The sequence below is a fragment of the Oryctolagus cuniculus genome, chromosome 7 (assembly GCF_964237555.1).
Source record: "Oryctolagus cuniculus chromosome 7, mOryCun1.1, whole genome shotgun sequence".
NCBI lineage: Eukaryota > Metazoa > Chordata > Mammalia > Lagomorpha > Leporidae > Oryctolagus > Oryctolagus cuniculus.
In genome coordinates this window covers 2,095,429-2,117,476 of record NC_091438.1, presented here as the reverse complement: position 1 = coordinate 2,117,476, position 22,048 = coordinate 2,095,429, and the positions used below count along the sequence as shown (strand labels likewise).

The 22,048-nt window shown below is 39.6% G+C and overlaps 2 protein-coding genes across 7 annotated transcripts in view; one reads left to right on the top strand and one right to left on the bottom strand.

Annotated features, from left to right (window-relative positions):
- ANKRD45 (ankyrin repeat domain 45) overlaps positions 1–22,048 on the top strand; it is a 79,610-nt gene that overhangs the window by 29,493 nt on the left and 28,069 nt on the right. For all 6 annotated transcript variants that reach the window (XM_070077134.1, XM_070077137.1, XM_070077138.1 and 3 more), the window contains one exon: positions 9,489–9,656. In XM_070077134.1, coding sequence (XP_069933235.1) covers positions 9,489–9,656 — 168 coding nt within the window. The remainder of the gene's footprint in view (positions 1–9,488; positions 9,657–22,048) is intronic.
- Positions 13,725–15,628, bottom strand: TEX50 (testis expressed 50). Its single transcript, XM_008263791.4, has 2 exons — positions 15,155–15,628; positions 13,725–14,303 (listed from the first exon to the last, which is right to left on the bottom strand). Exons 1-2 carry the CDS (start codon positions 15,476–15,478, stop codon positions 14,094–14,096), a joined length of 534 nt encoding a protein of 177 aa, XP_008262013.1. The 5' UTR covers positions 15,479–15,628; the 3' UTR covers positions 13,725–14,093.

Here is a 22,048-nt window from a genome sequence, read left to right as displayed (position 1 = left end):
CTTAATTTTTACAAAGATCTATTTTCAGTATACTTAATGATCATATAGCTAACACTACTGTAAGTAAAAGAGTTCAACAAATAGTATGACGAGACAAAAAAAATACTGATTCTCAACAGAAGAGATAAGGACTATAAACAATCATCGAATCTTAAAATGTCTATTTCACTCCAATATATTACATTTCAGGTACTCAATATTAGTTAGCTTGAATCAGTGAAAACGTATGATATCTGTCTTTCTGGGACTGGCTTATTTCACTAAATGTAATGCTTTCAAGTTGCATCCATCCTGTGTTACAAAACACAGGATTTCATATTTTTTACAGCTTAGTACTCTTTCATAGTCTATACATACCATAATTTCTTTGTCCAGTCAACAGTTGATGGACATCTGGGTTGACTGCATATCTTAGCTATTGTGAATTATGCTGCAGTGAACATGGAGGTATAGGTAACTCTTTCAGATGCTGATTTATTTTTATTTGGGTAAATTCCCAGGCGTGGGCTGACAGGATCATATGTTAGGTCTGTATTCAGATTTCTGAGGTATCTCCATACTGCCTTCCACAGTGGTTGCGCCAGTTTACATTCCCACCAGCAGTGGGCCAGGGTACCTTTCCCCCCACATCCTTGCCAGCATTTGTTGTTTGTTGATTTCTGTATGTGAACCATTCTAACTGGAGTGAGATGAAACCTCATTGTGGTTTTGATTTGCATTTCCCTGATGGCTGGTGATCCTGAGCATTTACTCAAATGTCTGTTGGCCATTTGTATTTCCTCTCTTCAAAAATGCCTGCTTAATTCCTTTAGCATTTCATAACTGGATTGTTTGTTTTGTTGTTGTTGAATTTCTTGAGCTCTTCTGGATGTTAACCCTTTATCAGTTATGTAGTTTTGCAAATATTTTCTCTCATTCTGCTGGTTTCCTCTTCACTTTGCTGAGTGTTCCTTTTGCAGTTCAGAAGCTTCTCATCTTGATGTATTCTCATTTGTCAATTTTGGCTTTGCCTGTACTCCTGGGGTCGTTTCCAAGAAGTCTTTGCCTATGCCAATGTCTTGCAGAGTTTCCCCAATGTTCTCTGGTATTGAACTATAGATTTGGGTTTGATCCATTTTGAGTGGATTTTTGTGTTAGGTGTAAGCTTCATACTTTTGAATGTGGAGATCCAGTTTCCTCAACACCATTTGTTAAAGAAATTGTGCTTTCTCCAGGGATTGATTTTTAGCTCCTTTGTCAAAAATAAGTTGGTTGTAGATGCATGGAGTTTCAATTCTGTTCCATTGGTCTATAAGTCTGCTTTTGTGCCAGTACCAAGCTATTTTGATTGTAACTGCCCTAGTATGTCTTGAAATCAGGTATTGTGATACCTGTGGCTTTGTTTTGTTGTATAAGATTACTTTAGCTATTTGGGGTCTATTTTGTTTCCATATGAATTTTAGCATCTTAGATCTGCAAAGAATGTGGTTGGTATTTTGATTGGGATCACATTGAATCTGTAAATTGCTTTTGGTAGTATGGACATTTTGATGATGTTGATTCTTCCAATCTATGAACATGAAAGATTTTTTCCATTTTTGATGTCTTCTTCTATTTCTTTCTTTAATGTTTTATAATTTTCATCATAGAGATCTTTGATATCTTGGTTAAATTTAATCCAAGGTATTTAATTCTTTTTGTAGCTATTGTGAATGGGACTGATCTTAAAAGTTCTTTCTCAGCCATGACATTGTCTGTGTACACAAAAGCTATTGATTTTTCACATTGATTTTATATCCTGCTGCTTTACCAAACTCTTTTATGAGTTCCATTAGTCTCTCGGTGGAGACTTTTGGATCCCTGATATAGAGGATCATGTCATCTGCAAATAGGGATAGTTTTATTTCCTCCTTTCCAATTCATATCTCTTTGATTTCTTTTTCTTGCCTAATGGCTCTGGCTAAAACTTCCAGGACTGTATTAAATAAGCAGGGTTGAGAGTGGGCATTCTTGTCTGGTTCTAGATCTTAAGGGGAGCTTTTTGCCAACAAATTGGGAAACCTAGAAGAAATGCATAAATTCCTGGACACATGCAATCTACCAAAATTGAGTCATGAAGACCTAGAAAACCTAAACAGAACAATAACCAGGATGGGAATTGAATCAGTAATCAAGACTCTCTTAACAAAGAAAAGCCCAGGACTGGATGGCTTCACTGATGAATTCTACCAGACGTTTAAAGAAGAAATAATTCCAATTCTTCTCAAGCTATTCAAAACAATTGATAAGGAGGGAATCCTCCTAAACTCCTTCTATGAAGCCTGAATCTCCTTAATTCCTAAGCCAGAAAAAGATGCAACAGAAAAAGAAAACTATAGACCAATATGCCTGATGAACATAGATGCAAAAATCCTCACAAAATATTAGCTAATTGAATCCAACAACACATCAGAAAAATCATTCACCCGGACCAAGTGAGATTCATTCCTGGTATGCAGGTATGGTTCAACATTTTGCAAATCAATTAATTAACAAACTGAAGAACACAAACCATATGATTATCCTCAATAGATGCAGAGAAAGCATGTGATAAAATACAACACCCTTTCATGATGCAATTTGGGTATAGAGGGAACATTCCTCAACACAATCACAGCAATTTATTACCAACCCACGGCCAGCATCTTATTGAATGGAGAAAAGCCAGAAGCCGTGCAACCTTCGGGAGCTGAATTCCTTGCAGATTTCCACCCAGAGTCTGCAGATAAGGACCAGGCTGCCTAATATCTCAGTTGTAGCTGTGTGTTGCTCTTAAACTGAGGACCGAGCTAAACCATGCTATACCGGGACTTCTGACCTTTAGAACTGAGATGATATGAGGGTACTTGGAAACTGGAATCAGAAGAGGAGCTGGAACTTGGACCCAAGTATTCCAGTATGAGATGCAGACATCCCAAGGGGTATCTTAACACCAGGCGAAATGCCCATCCCATAAATTTATCTTTAAATCTCATTTTCTCACTAACTTTGTGAAGTACCCCCAGACATGGATATTGTATTTAGTTGCTAAATCTGTGATAATTTTTTTAGTAGCAAGGAAAACTAATACAGAAATCTCCTCAGTTAAATCTTCTAATGCCATTTGTTTCCTATGTAACTTCCTTTTAGAGAAGAAAATGAATTAAGCGGTATTCTGAGCATTACATAAAATAACAACTGGGTATTCCACGAAGATGACTTTACAGTGGAAAGTAAGCATAAATTGGTCAACTGAATTATAACAGTCAATTTGGCATTGATTTTTTCAAAATATTTATTTGCTTATTTGAAAGAGTTAGAGAGAGAGAGAGAGAGAGAATGAGAAAGGGAGACAGGGAGGTCTTCCATCTCTGGTTCACTCGTTCACTCCTCAGGTGGCCACAATGCCCAAGGCTGGGCCAAGGCAAAGCCAGGATCTAGTAGCTTCCCCCAGATCTCCCATGTGGGTGGCAGGGTAGGGTCCCAAGCACTTGGGCCATCTTCTGCTGCTTTTTTTGTGCACATTAGCAGGGAGCTGGATCAGCAGCAGAGCAGCCAGGACTTGCATCTGCACTTTGATACGGGATGCAAGCATAGTAAGTAGTGGCTTCACCAACTCTGTCACAATGCTGGCCCCCAAATCAAGTTCTTAAATGAGCAAAATTGAGAACTGTAATCTCTCTTATGGCTTTCATTAAAGTGGAGATTGGTACTTTGAGAGATACAAGGTGAAAAGGCTTTGACATTTCCAGATTTTCTGAACAATACCAATCTTACTTGCATAGTTATCTCCTGGTACTTAAAGAACTGTGGGAGAATTACGTGCTCTCTGGTATCTGAACCCTTTTGACTCTTGACTTTGTGTGGAGATTCTTAATTTTGTCAGGCATTGGAAACTCTGGAAAACAAGAATACCTTATACTTGTGGAACATGTGAAATATTTTAACATACAAATAGATAATAAAAAAATTGATAATTAAAGTTTTAATGCTAGAAAATGACTTTTTGGATAAAAAAATCAAAACAGTGATTGTATTACCATAAACTTAACTTGAATTACATTTAAACTTAAATTAAGCTAATTAAATATAGCTGAGCTGGACACACTAAGTGGGGGGGGGAGTTGAGAAGCATGGTTATTTCTGAACTTTTATGTTTATCATAGATATATTTTGATATCTATTTATCTGAAAGAGTTACAGAGAGAAAGAGAGAAACGGAGAGAGAAAGAGATCTTCCATCCACTGATTTACTCCCCAGATGGCTACAGTGGCCAGGGCTGGGCCAAGCCAAGGCCAGGAGCAAGTAGCTTCATCTGGTCTCCCATTTGGGTTCAGGGGCCCAAACACTTGGGTCATCTGCTGCTTTTCTCAGGCCATCAGCAAGGAGCTGGATGGGAAGTAGAGCAACCGGTACACAAACCGTTGCCCTGTATTGGATGCCGGTGTTGCAGGTGATGGCTTTACCCACTACAACACAATGCTGCTCCTATCATGTATTTAATTTTTAGGTTGTTTACTTAAAATTTTAAGAAAAAAATCATGAAAAATATTATGAGAAGAAACTTAAAATTGAGAAAATTTTGTATAATAATAATTTTCATTAATTAAGGAAAGATTGCTTTTATTTAGGGATAGTAATGAAACACTTTCAGCTTATATCTATTTTATAAACTTCTGTTCCTGGATGCTTCTTGAAATCAGCTTTTTAAAATGTTTTCCTTGAGACCTGCACTGTGCAGTAGGTTAATCCTCTGCCTGAAGCTCCGGCATCCCATATGGGAGCTGGTTCTAGTCCCAGCTGCTGCTCTTCCAATCGAGCTCTCTGGTGTGGCCTGGGAAAGCAGTAGAAAATGGCCCAAGTGCTTGGGCCCCTGCACCCATGGGGGAGACCTGTAAGAAGTTCCTGGCTCCTGGCTTTGGATTGGCTCAGCTCCAGCTGTTGTGGCCATTTGGGGAATGAACCAGCAGATGGAAGACCTTTATCTCTGTCTCTCCCTCTTATTGTCTGTAACTCTACCTCTCAAATAAATAAATAAAAATCTTTAAAAAAATAAAACATTTTCCTTCTCTTGGAAAGGTTTGCTTTTGTTTGATTTTTATATTTATACACTTTCAAATCTGAAGTGTATAAAATAATTTCACTAATTGAAAAAAGAATCCTGAGCCCAATTTTATGAAAGTGTTAATAAGTAAACTTAAGAGTGTACTGAAATTATTTTTATTCCACGACTGTAATTATGGCATACGCCAGGTGCTGGAGGCCTGAGACAGCATGATTTGGGGAATTCAGTCTGATACTGCTGGTGGTGGGCGGGTTATGAGACATGTCCTAGATAGGCGAGTATTTTCTCTACAGACTATTACTTGTTCCCGACTGTCATCTCAGTTCTGGGATTTGACCTTACCTTTGGCACACTTAGGAATTCATAGCAACCTTGCCAAAAGTACTCTCTGTACTTCAGTTTCCTCATGCATTCATGTAGCTGAGAACTGTGCTAGTGTCACCATCATAGAATCATCACGAGGTTTAAATGCGCTAACACGTGCAGCACACAGAGCAGGGCCTTCACGGGGGAAAGCCTGTGGCTTCTTCTCCTTTGACCTTTTGGCATACTATGAACTGCTTGCTCAGTTGACTGATTCTGTCTTACACAAGGAGATTTTTCCCCCTTGGAGTCAACCTTAACCCTTCCCAGTTGCATTCCTGGTCCCTTTCTTCCTGCTAGGTTTCCAACATGTAGCCCTCTGCATCCGCATCATGGGGTCTAATGTTCATTTGCCAACATTATGGGAGAACTTCAGGAAAATCCTCTCGTCTGGATGCTTGCTCTTTCTCTCTTTAAAAGGTTCCCTACTGTCTTAGTCCATTTGTGTTGCTATGACAGAATATCACAGACTAAGTAGTATCTAAAACAACAGAAATTTATTTCTCACCATTTTAAAAAGGTTTTAAAAAAGATTTTAAAAGGTTTATTTATTTAAAAGGCAGAGTAAGAGAGAGAGAGATAAAAAGAGAGAGAGACATATCTTGCACCTTCTGGTTCACTACCAACAGCTGGGGCTGGACCAAGCAGAAGGCAGGAGCTGGGAACTCTATCCAGGTCTTTCATGTAGGTGGCAGGAACTCAATACTTGAGCCCATCTGTTATTTCCTAGAAGCATTAGCAGGGAGCTGGATCAGAAGCAGAGTAACCCGGACTCAAACCAGAACTCTGGTACAGGATGTGGGTGTCTCAAGAGTGGTTTAATCCACTATGCCACAACCCCTGCCCCTGGATGCTTTTTAAAATAAACTTTTAAAAATGCTTTCCTTCTCTTGAAAGATAATGAGGTTAATGTACTGTAAAGATCCTTGTATTTCTTTCTAGAAAGTGACTATTGGCAACGAGGGTAAAAAAACATGTAAAAGTTGCAAATCCTTTGTTAAAAACCCTCTCTTTTATTTAGAAATCATATTTTCTTGATGCTTGGCTATTTATAATAAAAAAATAGAAAAAACACCTCTCCCTTTCACTGTCTCAAGTGAGTCTAAGAGCTTTGTGATTAGATGTTATATCTGCCCTATTTGAAAGGCAGAATGACAGAGAGAGAGAGAGAGAGAGAGACAGAGAGAGACAGAGGAAGACCTTCCCACCTGCTGCTTCATTCCTTAGATGGCCACAATGGCTGGGGCTGGACCAAGCTGAAGCCAGGAGCCAGGAGTTTCTTCCAGGTCTCCCATGTGGATGCAGAGGTCCAGGGGCTTGGGCTATCTTCTGCTGCCGTCCCAGGTACATTAATTAGCCGGGAGCTGGATCAGAAGTGGAATGGCAGGACATGAACCAGTGCCTATATGGGATACTGCTGTCTCAGGTTGCAGCTCAACCTGCTATACCACAATACTGGCCTCTATTATTGACTTTTTTTAAAAAAAGTTTTTATTTAATTTATTTGAGAATTAGAGTTACAGACAGTGAGAGGGAGAGACAGAGAGAAAGGTCTTCCGTGCGTTGATTCACTCTCCAAATGGCCACAACGGCCAGAGCTGCACTGATCTGAAGCCAGGAGCCAGGAGCCAGGAGCCAGGAGCTTCTTCCTGGTCTCCCACATGGGTGCAGGGCCCCAAGACTTGGGTCATCTTCTACTGCTTTCCCAGGCCATAGCAGAGAGCTGTACTGGAAGTGGAGCAGCCAGGATTAGAACCAGCGCCCATATTGGCATCTGGCACTGCAGACGGAGGATTAACCTACTGTGCCACAGCGCCGACCCTATTACTGACTTTTAATTTCATCCTTTGGGAGGTCTTTGAGTTATGGGGGCTTGCCCTCACAGATGGATTAATGCTGTTAAAAAAAAAAGGGTTTGTGGGAGTGAGTTCATTCTCTCTTGCTACCTTCACACATGTGAGGACATAACAAGAAGACCCACACCAGATGTTGGTGCCTTGGTCTTGAACTCCTTAGATCCCAGAATGATGAGAGGTAAATCTCTGTTTTTTTAGATTTACTCAGTCTGTGGTATTCTCTCACAGCAACACAAATGGACTAAGACAGTAGGGAATCAAAGCATAATTAAATACCCAGAGCAGTCTCTGTCTCAGTGTTTTTCAATATTTTGCTTATTATGATACTTTAAAAAGTTAAGTCGGGTCACAAAGGGAAGATAATTCCAATTTTACTTGATCCTGAAGAAGTTCGTTCCATCTTCCTTTTGAGTCCTTTTTGACCCTTTTTTATCCCTTCTGGTTCTGATAATCAACAGTTTGGTCTAAGTTTGGCCCAGGATTGTGAGAATGTAGCAGATAGGTAGCTAAGAAGTTTCTGGAGGGAAGCAGAATCACTGTTCTCTCTTCTTTCCCTACTCTAATCGGAGAGAAACATGTGGGTGCTATTTCCTGCCCCTCATAAACCTGTCTGGCAACAGACCTGGGGTGAATCTTGCCGTGACCACTTACTGCCAGTGTGGCCGTGCGGAAGACATTGCTCTGTGACCTTTTTCTGTGCATACTTTAATGAGGTTCATACTACCTACCTCATGGAGTTATTGGAAGGACTAAGTGAAGTACACATAAAGAACCTAGAACTCCATAGATTCAGCCCATGTTGGTTCATTTTCTTGTTCAACTCTTCCTGTAGTATGTAGTATAAGGGCAATTCCAAACATTCGTGGAATATGTTTTCTGTTATATGTGGAAGTTTATATATATATATATGTATTTATATAAAGACAAACAGAGAGAGTATAAGAAGTGTGTAGATATCATATTTTGGTGTATAGATAGTTATAAGTATTGTCTTCACTGAGTTATACCATCTACATAATAATATACCCTTCTTTTCTCACTATGTGATCATTGTCATGAATCTGTTAAAAGATTTTAATATTTAAAAATATTTAATAATATTTATAATATATTTAATAATATTATTTAAAATATTATTTTTAAAAAATAGTAAAGGGGCCAATGTTGTGGCTTAGTGGATTAAGCCCAGATGGCCATAATTTTTGATGATTGATTGATTGATTTCAAAGTCAGAGTTATAGAGGAAGAGACACAGAGAGAGATCTTCTATCCTCTGGTTTACTCCCCAGATGACTGCAATGGCCAGGGATGGCCAGGCGGACGCCAGGAGCCAGGAGCTTCTTCGGGGTCTCCCACATGGGTACAGCATCCCAAGTACTTGGGTCATCCCCTGCTGCTTTCCCAGGCCATTGCTAGGGAGTGGGATTGAATGTGGAGCAGCTGGGACACAAACCTGGCATGCATGTAGGATGCTGGCAATGCAGGTAGCAGCATTACCCACTAGATCACCACGCCACACTGGCCCTGTGATTCAGTTTTAAAAAGTTTTTGGGAAATAGAATAAGTTTATTTTTATGCAAAAAATTTTTTGAAATCCAAACTTAATGAGAGGTCTTCAAAAAGCTCAAGGAAAATGCGTACAATGGAAAAGCTGTGAACCTTTTGAAACACTTTGGTAAGATGAGGATGATAGTTGTGCCACCCTGTGGTTTTTATAAAACTAAAGAGGTTTACTATAAGTAAATTATATCGAATTGTCCCTGGCCCATAGTAATTATTTAATATGTGATCACCATTAGTGCATAAAATAATGTATGGGTGCTTCTTAGCTTATGATAGAATCATGACCTGATAAACCCATCATGAATGAAAATATTGTGAGTGGAAAAATTTACTTAATATACCCAACCTACTGAACTCAGAGCTCAGCGGCGTGGTATGCTGTAGTGTACTGATTGCTCACCCTCATGATAGCATGACTTACCGAGAGCTGCAGCTCGCTGCCACTGCCAGCATTCACGAGAGAGTAACTTACGGCCTATTGCTAGACAAAGAAAAGACAAAATTCTCTATTCAAAGTATGGTTTCTACTGACGGCATATGGATTTTACTCCATCAAGAAGTTAAAAAAATCTAAAGTCTAGCCATCATAAGTTGGGGACTGTGGTATTATGTTTTATTTGACCATCTTAATTCTGATGTTTAGGGTACACACTCTTGCACTGTGCTGCAGCCTGGGGCCGTTTGGAAACTTTGAAAGCCCTGGTGGAACTGGATGTCGATATAGAAGCTTTGAACTTCCGCGAAGAAAAAGCTCGAGATGTTGCAGCTCGGTATTCCCAGACGGAGTGTGTTGAATTCCTGGACTGGGCAGGTAAGGAAGCTCGCAAGGTGTCAGCAAACTGACTGATGTGGTGGATTGTTCTCCCCTGGGTAACAGACTTTGTCTTGATAGAGTGAAGAGGTAATTGATATTTTCACCTTCCATCGGGATGTTTGATTTGTAGCCACAACGATACTCACTATTGGCACTAACATGAAATCTGCCTTTCTTTTTTTATTTTGCTATTGGCTTAAAACATTTACTTTTCAAATGCCCACAACAGCCAGGGCAAGGTAGGGCTGAAGCCAGGAGACAGGAACTCAGTCTCCCTCAACACCCAAGAACAGGGCCCAGGTTACCACGTTCACTGGGGAGACTGACACTAAACTCTGTGTGGACGAAAGATACACCCCCAAGGAAACCCTTATTCATCTCAGAGCCACACATCTCTCCCTATGAAATGCAGCAGACCAGTCCACTATGTCACTCATAGACATAGCTGACAATGATTAAAAGAAATCACTCAGAGACTACACTCTTGGGCTCACCTAGAACCAAAGCCAAAGTAACAGGCCAAGTGATGTCCTGCATTTCAGCTAAACTGTAAACTCCTTTTTAATAAAACCTACTTCATAAATAAGATCATCAGATGTCCCATAATGGCCACAAAAAATCAAATATTTAGGAATAAATTTAACCAAAGGAGTGAAAGATCTCTACAATGAAAGTTATAAAATATTGATGAAAAAAATTAGCAAGGCCACCAAACAATGGAAAGATATTCCTTTCTCATGGATTAGAGGAATCAGTATCATTACAATGTCTATACTATTTAAGCAATCTACAGATTCAGTGCAATCCATATCAAAATATCAATGACATTTTTTGCAGAATTAGAAAAGACAATCTTAAAATTCATATGGAGGCACAAACGACCCAGAATAGCCGGAGATCCTGATAGAAAACAAACTAAACAAACAAGCAAACAAACAAAAAACAAGTAAGCAGGAGACATCAAAATACCTGACTTCAAGGCATACTACAAAGCTTTAATAATTAAAACAGCAGGATTCTGGCATAAAAACCTACACATAGGTCAGTGGAACAGAAGAAAGAGCCTAGAAATTAATTCATGTATATACAGCCAACTGATTAATTTATTTATTTGAAATATTTACTTATTTGAAAGAGCTATGGATAGAGAGGGTGATCTTCCATCTACCGGTTCACTCCTCAGATGGCTGCCATGGCCAGCTGAGTCAGGCTGAAGCCAGGAGCCAGGGGCTTCTTCCGGGTTTCCTGCATGGGTGGCAGAGGCTCAAACACTTAGGCTACCATCTGCTACTTTTCCCAGACCACGAACAGGGAGCTGGATTGGAAGTGGAGCAGCTGGGACATGAACTAGCACCCATATTGGATGCTGGTGTCGCAGATGGTAGCTTTACCTGCTAGGCCACAACACCAGCCCCAGCCAACTGATTTTTGACAGAAATGTTCACACCATACATTGGAGTAAGGATAATCTCTTCAACAAATGATCCTGAGATATGGATATATGTATCCATAACTCTCACCATATACAAAAATCAACTCAAGATGACTCAAAGACATAGAATCAAGACCTAAAACTATGAAGAAAATGTAGGGGACACACTCCAAGACATTGGTGTCGGGGATGACTTCTTAAGATAAGACTCCCAAAGCACAGGCAACAAAAGCAAACTAAGCGAGTGAGACACAGCAAAGGAAGTAATCAACAGAATGAAGAGACATCCAACAGAATGGGAAAAAAGTATTTGCAAGCTACCCATCGACAAAGGATTAATATCTGGAGTATATTAGCAACTTAAAAGACTCAACAGCAAAAACTAACCAATCCAGATAAGAAATGAACGAAGGATGTCAATAGACAGTTTATCAAAAGAAGAAATACAAATGGCCAACAAATATTTGAAAAATGCTCAACATCACTACTGTCAGGGAAATGCTAATCAAAACTACAAAGAGATATCGCCTCACCCCTGTCAGCATGGGTGAAATCCAAGAGACAAGAGTAACAAATGCTGGCGAGGATGTGGACAAAGGAGAACATTTATACACTGTTGGTGGGAATGTGAATTAGTGCAGCCACTGTGAAAAATAGTGTGGCGTTTCCTAGAAAACTAAAAATGGACTTGACATATAACCCAGCAATCCAGTATATACCCAAAAGATTGAACACGTTGTATCAAAGAGATCCCTGCATCATCATGTTTATAGCAGCTGTGTTCAGTGTCCATTATCAGATGAATGGATGAAGAAAATGTGGTATATTTACACAATGGAATATTATTCAGCTATAACAAAGAATGAAATTCTATCATTTGCACAAAATGTATGCAACTGGAGAGCATGATGTTGAATGAAATAAGCCAGACACAGAAAGGCAAATACTACATGTTCTCCCATATATGTGGGAGTTAAAATTTTAAAACAATTTAAAAAAAGAAAGAAATGCCTATATCAGTATTGCAGCAAATATAGTGTTGTCAGTCTTTGTTTTATGCTTTTGTCAACCCAGTGGTTAAGAATGTTGTATTACTATGTTTCTAATGATCTGTAATTACTTTAACATTTACTGTATATGGGTGAGATGGTCATCTTTCCTTTCAATTATTGTTTATAGCTCTTGGCTATATTTTCACTGAACTAGAGTATTGTTGATTTTTAGTTATTGACGTTTTTATTTGATGGAGCATTAAACCCTTGATTGTAATGTAAAATAAAAATATGTTGACTCAAATCTTAAAGAAAGAAGGGGGAGAAGAGAGTAGGAGGGAGAAAAGTAGGGAGGGAATATAATTAAATTCTTGAAATGTATCTATGAACTATATTGAATCTAATAAGCTAAAACTAATACAATGGAAATTTTTGTACTAATTTAATACTCCTCTGCTAATTTTTCTTTGGAAAATGCAGTAACCATTCTTCTTAAAATTGAAGTGTCTTTACCAGGGGATTCCAATTCAATCCCATCAAGGTGGCATGTACCAATGCCATCTCACTAGTCCAAGTGATCAATTTCAGTTCACAATTGATCATAATGATAGGACTAGAGTCAAAGGGATCACATTAACAAGACTAGTGTCTGAAAATACTAACCGATAGAATTAAAAAGGGAGAGAACGATCCAACATGGGAAGCGGGATACACAGCAGACTTACAGAATGGCAGATGTCCTAAACAGCACTCTGGCCTCAGAATCAGCCCTTAAGGCATTCGGATCCAGCTGAAGAGCCCATGAGAGTATTTCAGGCAAGGAAAGCCAAGACACTCTGGCAAAAAAAAAAAAAAAAAAAGAAAAAGAAAAAAACCTAAATGAAAGATCTCTGTGAGTGAGATCCCAGTGGAAAGAACAGGTCATCAAAGAAGGAGGTACCTTTCTCTGAAGGGAGGAGAGAACTTCCACTTTGACTATGACCTTGTCTAAATATGATCAGAGTCAGCGAACTCAAAAGGCATCCATAGCCTTGGCAACTCATGACAAGAGCCTAGGGTGATTACTGATGCCATAAACAAGAGTGTCAATTTGTTAAGTCAACAACAGGAGTCACTGTGCACTTACTACTCATGTGGGATCTGTCCTTAATGTGCTGTACATTGTGAATTAATGCTATAACTAGTACTCAAACAGTATTTTTCACTTTGTGTTTCTATGTGGGTACAAACTGTTGAAATCTTTACTTAATATATACTAAACTGATCTTCTGTATATAAGGAGAATTGAAAATGAATCTTGATGTGAATGGAAGGGGAGAGGGAGTGGGAAAGGGGAGGGTTGCGGGTGGGAGGGAAGTTATGGGGGGGGGAAGCCATTGTAATACATAAGCTGTACTTTGGAAATTTATATTCATTAAATAAAAGTTAAAAAAATTGAAGTGTCTTACCAACAGAAGCCCGAAATTTTAAAAATGTTGAATTGTAATTCTTCATTGACTATATTGAAAATAGGAAAATTTATACTTTTAAAAAATAATCTATTTCATAATATTTCCATGCTATTTTAGCCAATCTGAGATGGGAAACTAAAATTTTCCTGTGGCCATTAAATTTGCTCAGGAAAATAAGAAAAATCACGGATACTATTTGAATCAGAGGTTTATTGAAACACTAAACTACGCATGTGTTCTACAGACTGGTTAATGATTAGTGATCTAACACATTAAAAAGAGCAATGATCGTAATCTAAGACAGTAGAAAGAACAAAATCTTTAAACAGCAGTGATAGCACACAGTCTTTTCCCCAGGACTCTCGTTTAGATATGGGATCTTTTTAGTTGAACGGATATAACATTTCAACTCAGTTTTCTTTGGAAAATATCAGTAAAGATTGTGGCACAAAAATTACAAAGTCTCAAAAAAACCATCTCCACGCTTTGATGAGTGCTCTCAGTAGATTTCTCTTGGAATCTCCACATCTGACTGAGCTGTATTTGCATATGTGTCTGTTTAGTGTCCTACGGCTCCTCCTTCACTCTTCTTCTTCTTTAATTTGCGGTACTTAACTTTCTTAGAGGGCGAGCGCTGGGACACCTGGTTCAGGTACTTAGTCATCATTGATGTCGTAGCCACCAGTTTGCAGAGTATTTGGTCAATGTCATAAATGGATGGACTTTGTAGATCATTGCCACTTTTTCCCAAGGGGACTTGTTCTTTCATCTAGCAGGAAGGAAACAAATAATAATGGATTTTATCTTACTGTAGCTCAAATTGAATTTGTATTCTGAATACATATACTTAAGCTGAATTAGAACAGCTTACATTGATTACTTATACAAAAGGAAGGCTACTATGGAAGAGAGATTTAAGTGCAGGAGAAATACTCTTCTGTATATATCCCACATAAAATTAGTTGATCATTATTAGTGAACTTTAATTAGTGCTTTCTATGGTTAGAGCAATCTGCTGGGAGAAATGATTTGAATTTTGGCAAAATGTTTTCATTTACCGAGCAACCATAGTCATTTATTAATACTTACTTGTTCTGAAGTTCTATGAGGTTTTTTGGTTTGTTTTTTTCAAGATTGCCTCAAACTGTGGTGCCATCTATTGGCAAACTGGCAAATCAGTTCAAGAACTCTATTTCCCAAATAGTTATCGTAATGTTAGAAGTTAGTTTACAGTCTGTTTAAACAATAGCTTTCATCTCTAGACTTGGAATGAATTTAAGAGATCTCTTCCAGTCCTTCATTTTGTAGACGAGGCAGTTGAGAAAGTTCAAATGACTTACCCAAGGACACAGACTGATAGCTTCACTTCCTATGTATTTACTCATTGTGGCTTGCTACTTTTTTGGGTGTGTTTTGTAGCTAGATGATTTTAAGGACCTGCTAATTTAATATTTATTTGTCAAGCACTTAGTACTGGCAAGACACTCTATAGACACTGGGGATGAATGGGGAGAGGGAGAAGGCTACAAACAAGAACAAAGTTTCCCGCAAAGACATTGATAATCTTACGTTCTAAACACTGAGATTCTATAACTATTTCAATTTGCATCAATAATTCACCTTTTTTTTGTGTTTCTTCCATTTCATCCACAAGTAGTGGGCAGATAAAACCGACAGGATTAAAAAGAGAGTTTGTGCTAAGATAGAAGTGACGTGTAAGCAACTCTGAAATACGTCCATGTTAGCAAAGTTGCAGCATAGTTTGTTCAGCGGGAAGGGTAGACAGTGAGATGGAGAAGGCTTAACTTTCAGGTAATACACTTCTTCTGGAAAAATCTCCCATCCAACCTTTGTCCAGGTAGTCCCATCACAAATGCAGAAGGTCTCCCTACAGAAGCAGATAAACAACAAAGGAAGAATCAGGGCCAGTCTCTGATTACACATCTATTTTCATCAATTGGAGAAACAATCTACAGCTAAAAAATTGGTCAAAGAGCAGAAAAATGTCTGAGTATTAGGTAATATGGTTCATCAAAGTATTTCAGGTACTCTTGCAAGTCAGCAAAATATACCCAGTGAAATATACATGGATGACCACTGTAACATAGTGACATCATAATGAACCACATTGGAACTAAAAGCTGTCTTTTAACCAATCACCTTAGGTTTTGTAGAGATACTTCTTAACAAAATAGTTTGAGTTTCTTTACTTTTCTTAAAAGTGAAGATTATTAATATTTTGCTAGCTAATATTCAAATTGTATTCATACTAATAAAATTTCATGGAAACAGTTTGCTCATATCTCTTCCAACCCTTCTTCTGGACTATGGCAGTTACACATTTATTTGATAAGTAACTACTATTTCACCCATCCTAGCATCTGCTTCTATTTTCTCATTATAGAATGTCCTTCCCTTCAAACAGTTCAACGAGTATCAAGTGTAGCAGATAGGAGCTCTGTCTGTCTTTCTCTTTCTACCTTTCAAATAAATAAATAATTTAGGGAAAAAAAGATGGGACACAGGTCTTGCCATTACAGAGTTTAAAATTTATTTATTTATTATAAAGATTTACTTATCTGAAAGGTATAGTAGGGACTGGCACTGTGGCATAGCAAATAAAGCTGCCGCTTACAGTGCCAGCATCCCATAAGGGAGCTGGTTCGAGTTCTAGCTGCTCCACTTCTGATCCAGCTCTCTGCTATGGCCTGGGAAAGCAGTAGAAGGTGGCCCAAGTCCTTGGGTCCCTGCACCCACATGGGAGACCCAAAAGAAGCCCCTGGCTCCTGTCTTCGGATTGGCACAGCTCCGGCTGTTGCGGCCATTTGGGGGGTAAACTAGCGGATGGAGGGCCTGTCTCTCTGCCTCTGCTTCTCTGTAACTCTGCCTTTCAAATAAATAAATGCTTAAAAACAAACAAACAAAAAAGAAAGTTATAGTTACAGAGAGGGAGGGAGAGATCTTCCATTTGCTGGTTCACTTCCCAATTGGCTGCAGCAGCCAGAGCTGGGCTGATCTGAAGCCAGGAGCCAGGAGGTTCTTGGGGGTCTTCCACGTGAGTGCAGGGCCCCAAGCACTTGAGGCGTTTTCTGCTGCTTTCCCAGGCATATCATCAGGGAGCTGGGTTGGAAGTGGAGCAGCTGGTACTTGAACTGACTCCCTTATGGGCTGCCAGTACTGCAGGTGGCGGCTTTACCCTCTACACCACAGGGCCGGCCCTAGAGTTTACAGTTTAGGGGCGAAGGCAAACACCAAGATACTAATAATTCGAAACTGGAGCAAAATGAGAACTAAGGAAAATTGTAAACATGTAATGGTTGACAGAACAGCAAATTTTACCTAGGATCATTGGGACGTTTTACAGAATATTTGAGTGAGTATTTAAGAACAAGTAGGATTTTGGTTGGTAGCCATACAGAAAGGGCATCTCAGGTCAAAGAATTGTAATAAGCCAAAAATTATGTATAAGCATTCAGACAAAAAAATTCTTATTCAGTGCCTACTATGTGCTACATATTGTTCTGGGAGCTCTAAATCTATGTGTGTCTCTCTGAGAAGAGCTATGCAGAAAAATAGGGAAAGGGGGTGGTAAATTGACATAAAGTGAATGAGTGTGTGTGTTATTTTCTAGAGGGATCTAGGAGAGGTGTGTTTGATAAGGTGACGTTTGAGCAGAGAGATCTGAAAAAAAAAAAAACGGAAGGAGGGAGTCATGTTAATTGGGGGCAGAAGGAATAGGAAGTGAATAATGGAATAATAGATGAGCCTGGAAAGATAGTTTGTGGCTAGGTTGATTTTGGAGGCCTCTGTATTTTTTTCAGTAGAAAAAGCAAGTAATTTATAGAGTTTTGAGAAGCAAGTGACATCATAAACTTACTGAGTGCTTTCCTGACTGCCAGGCACCGAACCAAGGTCTTGGCATGCATTGTACTATATTTTGCATTATGCCATATAACTGTACACCATATCCTACATTATTTCATGCTCTCTACTGTAATATATATTTTATCTTGTGCACTGTAGTCCTCACAGCAACTCTATGAGGAGGTACTAAAATAGTTTCATTTTATAGATGAGGAAAGTGAGGTCAAAGTAGTTAAGCTATTATGCCAGCAAGAGAATGCTTGCAGTAATCTTCCTGCACCTACTCACCTAAAACAGGTTAAGTGCTTTCAGTAAAAACAGTGTGCATGATAGGCAAATGCAGTTTCCTGACAAGTCTCTTTTCTAATACATTTCTCCTCTTCACTCCATCCTGTATTGAAATTCTGGATTCACCAGATTCCAAATCACCCTACTAGTGCAGCCAAAACCCAAACCTTGGATTTCAATTTAGGACATTAATTCTGCTTGTGATCTGAATGATGGGATTAAACGTATGAGAGCTCAGAGCAAGAAGACCAATTTAGCTGGAACATAATTATTAATTCTAACTGAGGTATAGGTCTGTATTCAGTTACAGAAGGTGATTTTATTATGTCTACTTTACAGATAGGGAAATGAGGCTTAAAGAGATTGTTAGATTGTTACAGATGACACAACGGAGCTTTAGAATGATTTCTTTTCTTTCTTTCTTTTCTTTTTCTTTTTTTTTTTTTTTTTGACAGGCAGAGTGGACAGTGAGAGAGAGAGACAGAGAAAGATCTTCCTTTGCCGTTGGTTCACCCTCCAATGGCCGCCGCGGCCGGCGCGCTGCGGCCAGCGCACCGCGCTGATCCGATGGCAGGAGCCAGGTACTTCTCCTGGTCTCCCATGGGGTGCAGGGCCCAAGCACTTGGGCCATCCTCCACTGCACTCCTGGGCCACAGCAGAGAGCTGGCCTGGAAGAGGGGCAACCGGGACAGAATCTGGCACCCCGACCGGGACTAGAACCCGGTGTGCCGGCGCCACAAGGCGGAGGATTAGGCTAGTGAGCCGAGGCGCAGGCCTAGAATGATTTCATCAAGTCTCTCCAGTGTTCCTGTTTGGATTGTCATGAGATTGTGTATAGCAACTGTGGTGGGTTGAATAAGGGCCCAAAAGATCCTAATCACTAGGATCTTTGAATGTTATGTGACAAAAGGGACATCGTGGATGTGATTAAGGATCTTGAAATGTAGAGATTATCTTTGTCCACGTGGGTTCCAATTTAATCACAAATGCTCTTATGATAGGGAAGTGGATAGGTATTTGACACAGAAGAGGAAGTGAGATGATGTTGGGAGTAGAGACTTGGAGATGTACTTTGAAGGAACTGAGGTAGGGTCACAAGGCAAGGAATGCAAGCAGTGTCTAGCAGCTGAAAAAGACAAGGAACAGATCATCCTCCTCTCAGAATTTCCAGAAGGAATCAGCCCTGCTCCCACCTTGACTTTGGCTCAGTGAAACTGATTTCTGATGTCTGGCTTCCAAAACTTCATAGATCATTGGTTTTTTTTTTTTTTTTTTGTTTTGTTTTGTTTTGTTTTGTTTTGTTTTGTTTTGTTTTTTCCAGGCAGAGTGGACAGTGAGAGAGAGAGAGACAGAGAGAAAGGTCTTCCTTTTGCCGTTGGTTCACCCTCTAATGGCCGCCGCGCGCTGATCTGAAGGCAGGAGCCAGGTGCTTCTCCTGGTCTCCCATGGGGTGCAGGGTCCAAGCACTTGGGCCATCCTCCACTGCACTCCCGGGCCACAGCAGAGGGCTGGACTGGAAGAGGGGTAACCGGGACAGAATCCGGCGCCCCAACCAGGACTAGAACCTGGTGTGCCGGCACCGCAAGGTGGAGGATTAGCCTAGTGAGCCGCGGCACCAGCCATCATTGTTGTTTTAATCCTTTAAGTTTGCAGTAATTTATTATAGCAGATAAGGAGAACTGATTGTTTTTTTTTGGAACTTAGAAATGGGTTGCTGCTATAACACATACCTAAAAATGTGGAAGTGGCTTTGAAATTGGATAATGAATGGATGGCTGGAAAAATATTGAGGTGCAAGGCAGAAAAAAGCCTAGCTTGTCTTGAACAGTCTGTTGGCAGAAGTACAGACTTTACAGACGGTACTGTTGAGAGCTCAGAAGGAAATGAGGAGCATGGTAAGCAAAGCTGAAGTTAAAGGTATGTAAATTATCATAAACAGAATGCTGGTGGAAGGATGAAGTGCTGCCAGTGAAGGAGCAGAAGGAGTGAACGTATTATCAGAAACTGAAGGTGAAGCAGTTTTGTTCCACCATGAAGAAAGCTTAGCTGAATTGTGTCCTGTCGTTATGTGGAAGACAGAACTAGTAAGGATGAATTTAGATGTTTAGCTGAAGAGATTTCCAAGCAAAGTGTTGGAGGCATGACCTGGTTTCTTCTTGCTGCTTATAGTGAAATGTGAGAAGACAGAGATAAATCGAGGGAATATCTGTTAAGAAAAAGGGAAATGGGACTTGATGATTTGGGAAATTCTCGGTCTATCAAGAATGCAAAAGATGCTACAATTTAGAGGCTCACGACCAAGAAAGTGGCTCTAGAGAGAAAGCCAAGGACGTTGCCTGTACAGATTTCTGGGAGTGCTGAAGAGAATAGGTACATGATTCATGGACCCTCTCAGCCATCTCAGTAGGAGTCAGGAAGAGAAATGAGATTATCCACAGAAGACTTGTGTGTAATGGAGTGGACCTCTGTGACATGCAGGGAGACTCTCAGGTTTTTAGGAATGTCTTACCAGCAGAAACACCAGGTTGGACAAAGGAACGTAGAGAGGCCAAAATGAAACAAGGATGCTGGCCCCCAAAACTCTACAGGCAGGAAACAGAATGATAAAACTGTGCAGCTGCAGACATATGATATCATTCATGGAAAAGGAAGGATGACTCAGAGGGCAAAGCCTCAGGACAGCAAGGCATAGTCTGAAACCACAAAGGATTATTGCCAGGCCTTAAAATCTAATGGCATTTGCCCTGCTGTATTTCAGAGTTTTTTGGGGACTGACGAGAAGAGAGAAAGATATATACTTTATTTGTTGGTTTACTCCTTAAATACAGCCAAAGGTTGAGGCTAGGCTAGGCTGGAACCAGGAGCCCAGTCAAAGGTCTCCTACATGAGAAGCAGGGACCCAAGTACTTGAGCTATCACCTGTTACCTTCTTGGGTGTGCATTAACAGGAAGCTAGAATTAGGAACATTGCCAGAACTTAACCCCAGACAATCTGATATGAGCATCTCAGCTGGTATCCCAGTTCCCAGGTTGAATGCCCAGACACTGTTCAGTCTCTCTATGCCTAGCTTATTTCATTTAACATAATGTCCTCCAGTTCCACCTATGTCACCACAAATGATAGAATTTTGTCCTTTTGAACGGCTGAATGATATTCTATCATGTGTATCATATTTTGAGAACACATTTATCTGCTGGTGAACATCTCATTTGATTCAGTGTTTTGGTTGTTGTAAGGAGGCAATAAACATATGAGTGCAAGTATCTTTTTGATGTAACAATCTCATTTCCCTTGCATAGACACCCAGTCCTGGGAGTGCTGGATCGTATGGTAGATCTATTTTCAGTTTACATTTTTTGATGGACAGGTAATGTTTATACATTTTATGGGCTCTTTTGCAATATTTCAACATAGGTATTTGATCAAGAACTGATTGAATCAGGCAATTAGCACTCCTGTTTCTTTTTTGTGTTTTGAGCCTACTACATCTTCTTTGCCAGTTCGTTATACAGCATATAATGCATTATTTGAATTCTATGTGCTGTAGAGTGATAGAATTTTTAGTTCTATCTGTGTTTTGGCACTCACTATCCAAACTATGTCCCCTCCTCACACCGTTCCAGCTTCAAGTAATCACTATTTTAAGTTCAGATTGACTTTTTAAAAACTTCCATGAGTGAGATTATACAGCATCTGTCTTTTCATGTCTTCCGTGAATGGGGGAGGGCAGGTTACTCTTTGATAATCTGATATCATTTCCTTTGGAAATGTACCCAGAAGTGGGACAGCTGGGTCATTTGATCCAGTTTCAGCTTTGTGAGGAAGCTCTGTATGGGTCTCCACCATGGCTGTGCTAACTTGCACTCCCCCCAACAGTGTATAAGGATTCCCTTTCCTCCACTTCCTTGCCAACCTTTTTTCCTTTTTGTCTTTTTGATTATTATCTGGGATGAGATAGATAGTTCTTGTATTTTTGATTTGCATTTCCCTGGTGATTAGTGATGTTGAACACCTTTGCGTATATTGACCACTTGTTTTATCTTTTGAGAAACGTCTATTCAGGTGATTTGCCCATTTTTAATTGAATTGTTGTTATTATTTTGCTTTTGAGTTAAGTTCCTTATATATTCTTGATATTAATCTGTTTTCAGATTAACAGTTTGCAAATACTTTCTCCTATTTGTAGGCTGTTTCTTCACTTTTTTGATAATTTCTTTTGCTTGCAGAATCTTTCAGTTTTGTTTTAAGACCATTTGTCTAGTTTTGACTTTGTGACCTGTGCTTTTTAGGTTCTTATCCAAAGATTAGCTTTTTGTCTCCAGATCTTGAAGTGTTTTGCCTATATTTTCTTCTAGTAATTT

Bases quoted from the DNA above. Each gene is read 5' to 3' on its own strand.
- TEX50 (XM_008263791.4), bottom strand. From the start codon at position 15,478: ATGTGTAATCAGAGACTGGCCCTGATTCTTCCTTTGTTGTTTATCTGC. The intron at 14,304-15,154 runs GTGAATTATTGA...CCTTCCTGCTAG, and splicing joins GGAAGAAACACAAAAAAAAG to ATGAAAGAACAAGTCCCCTT.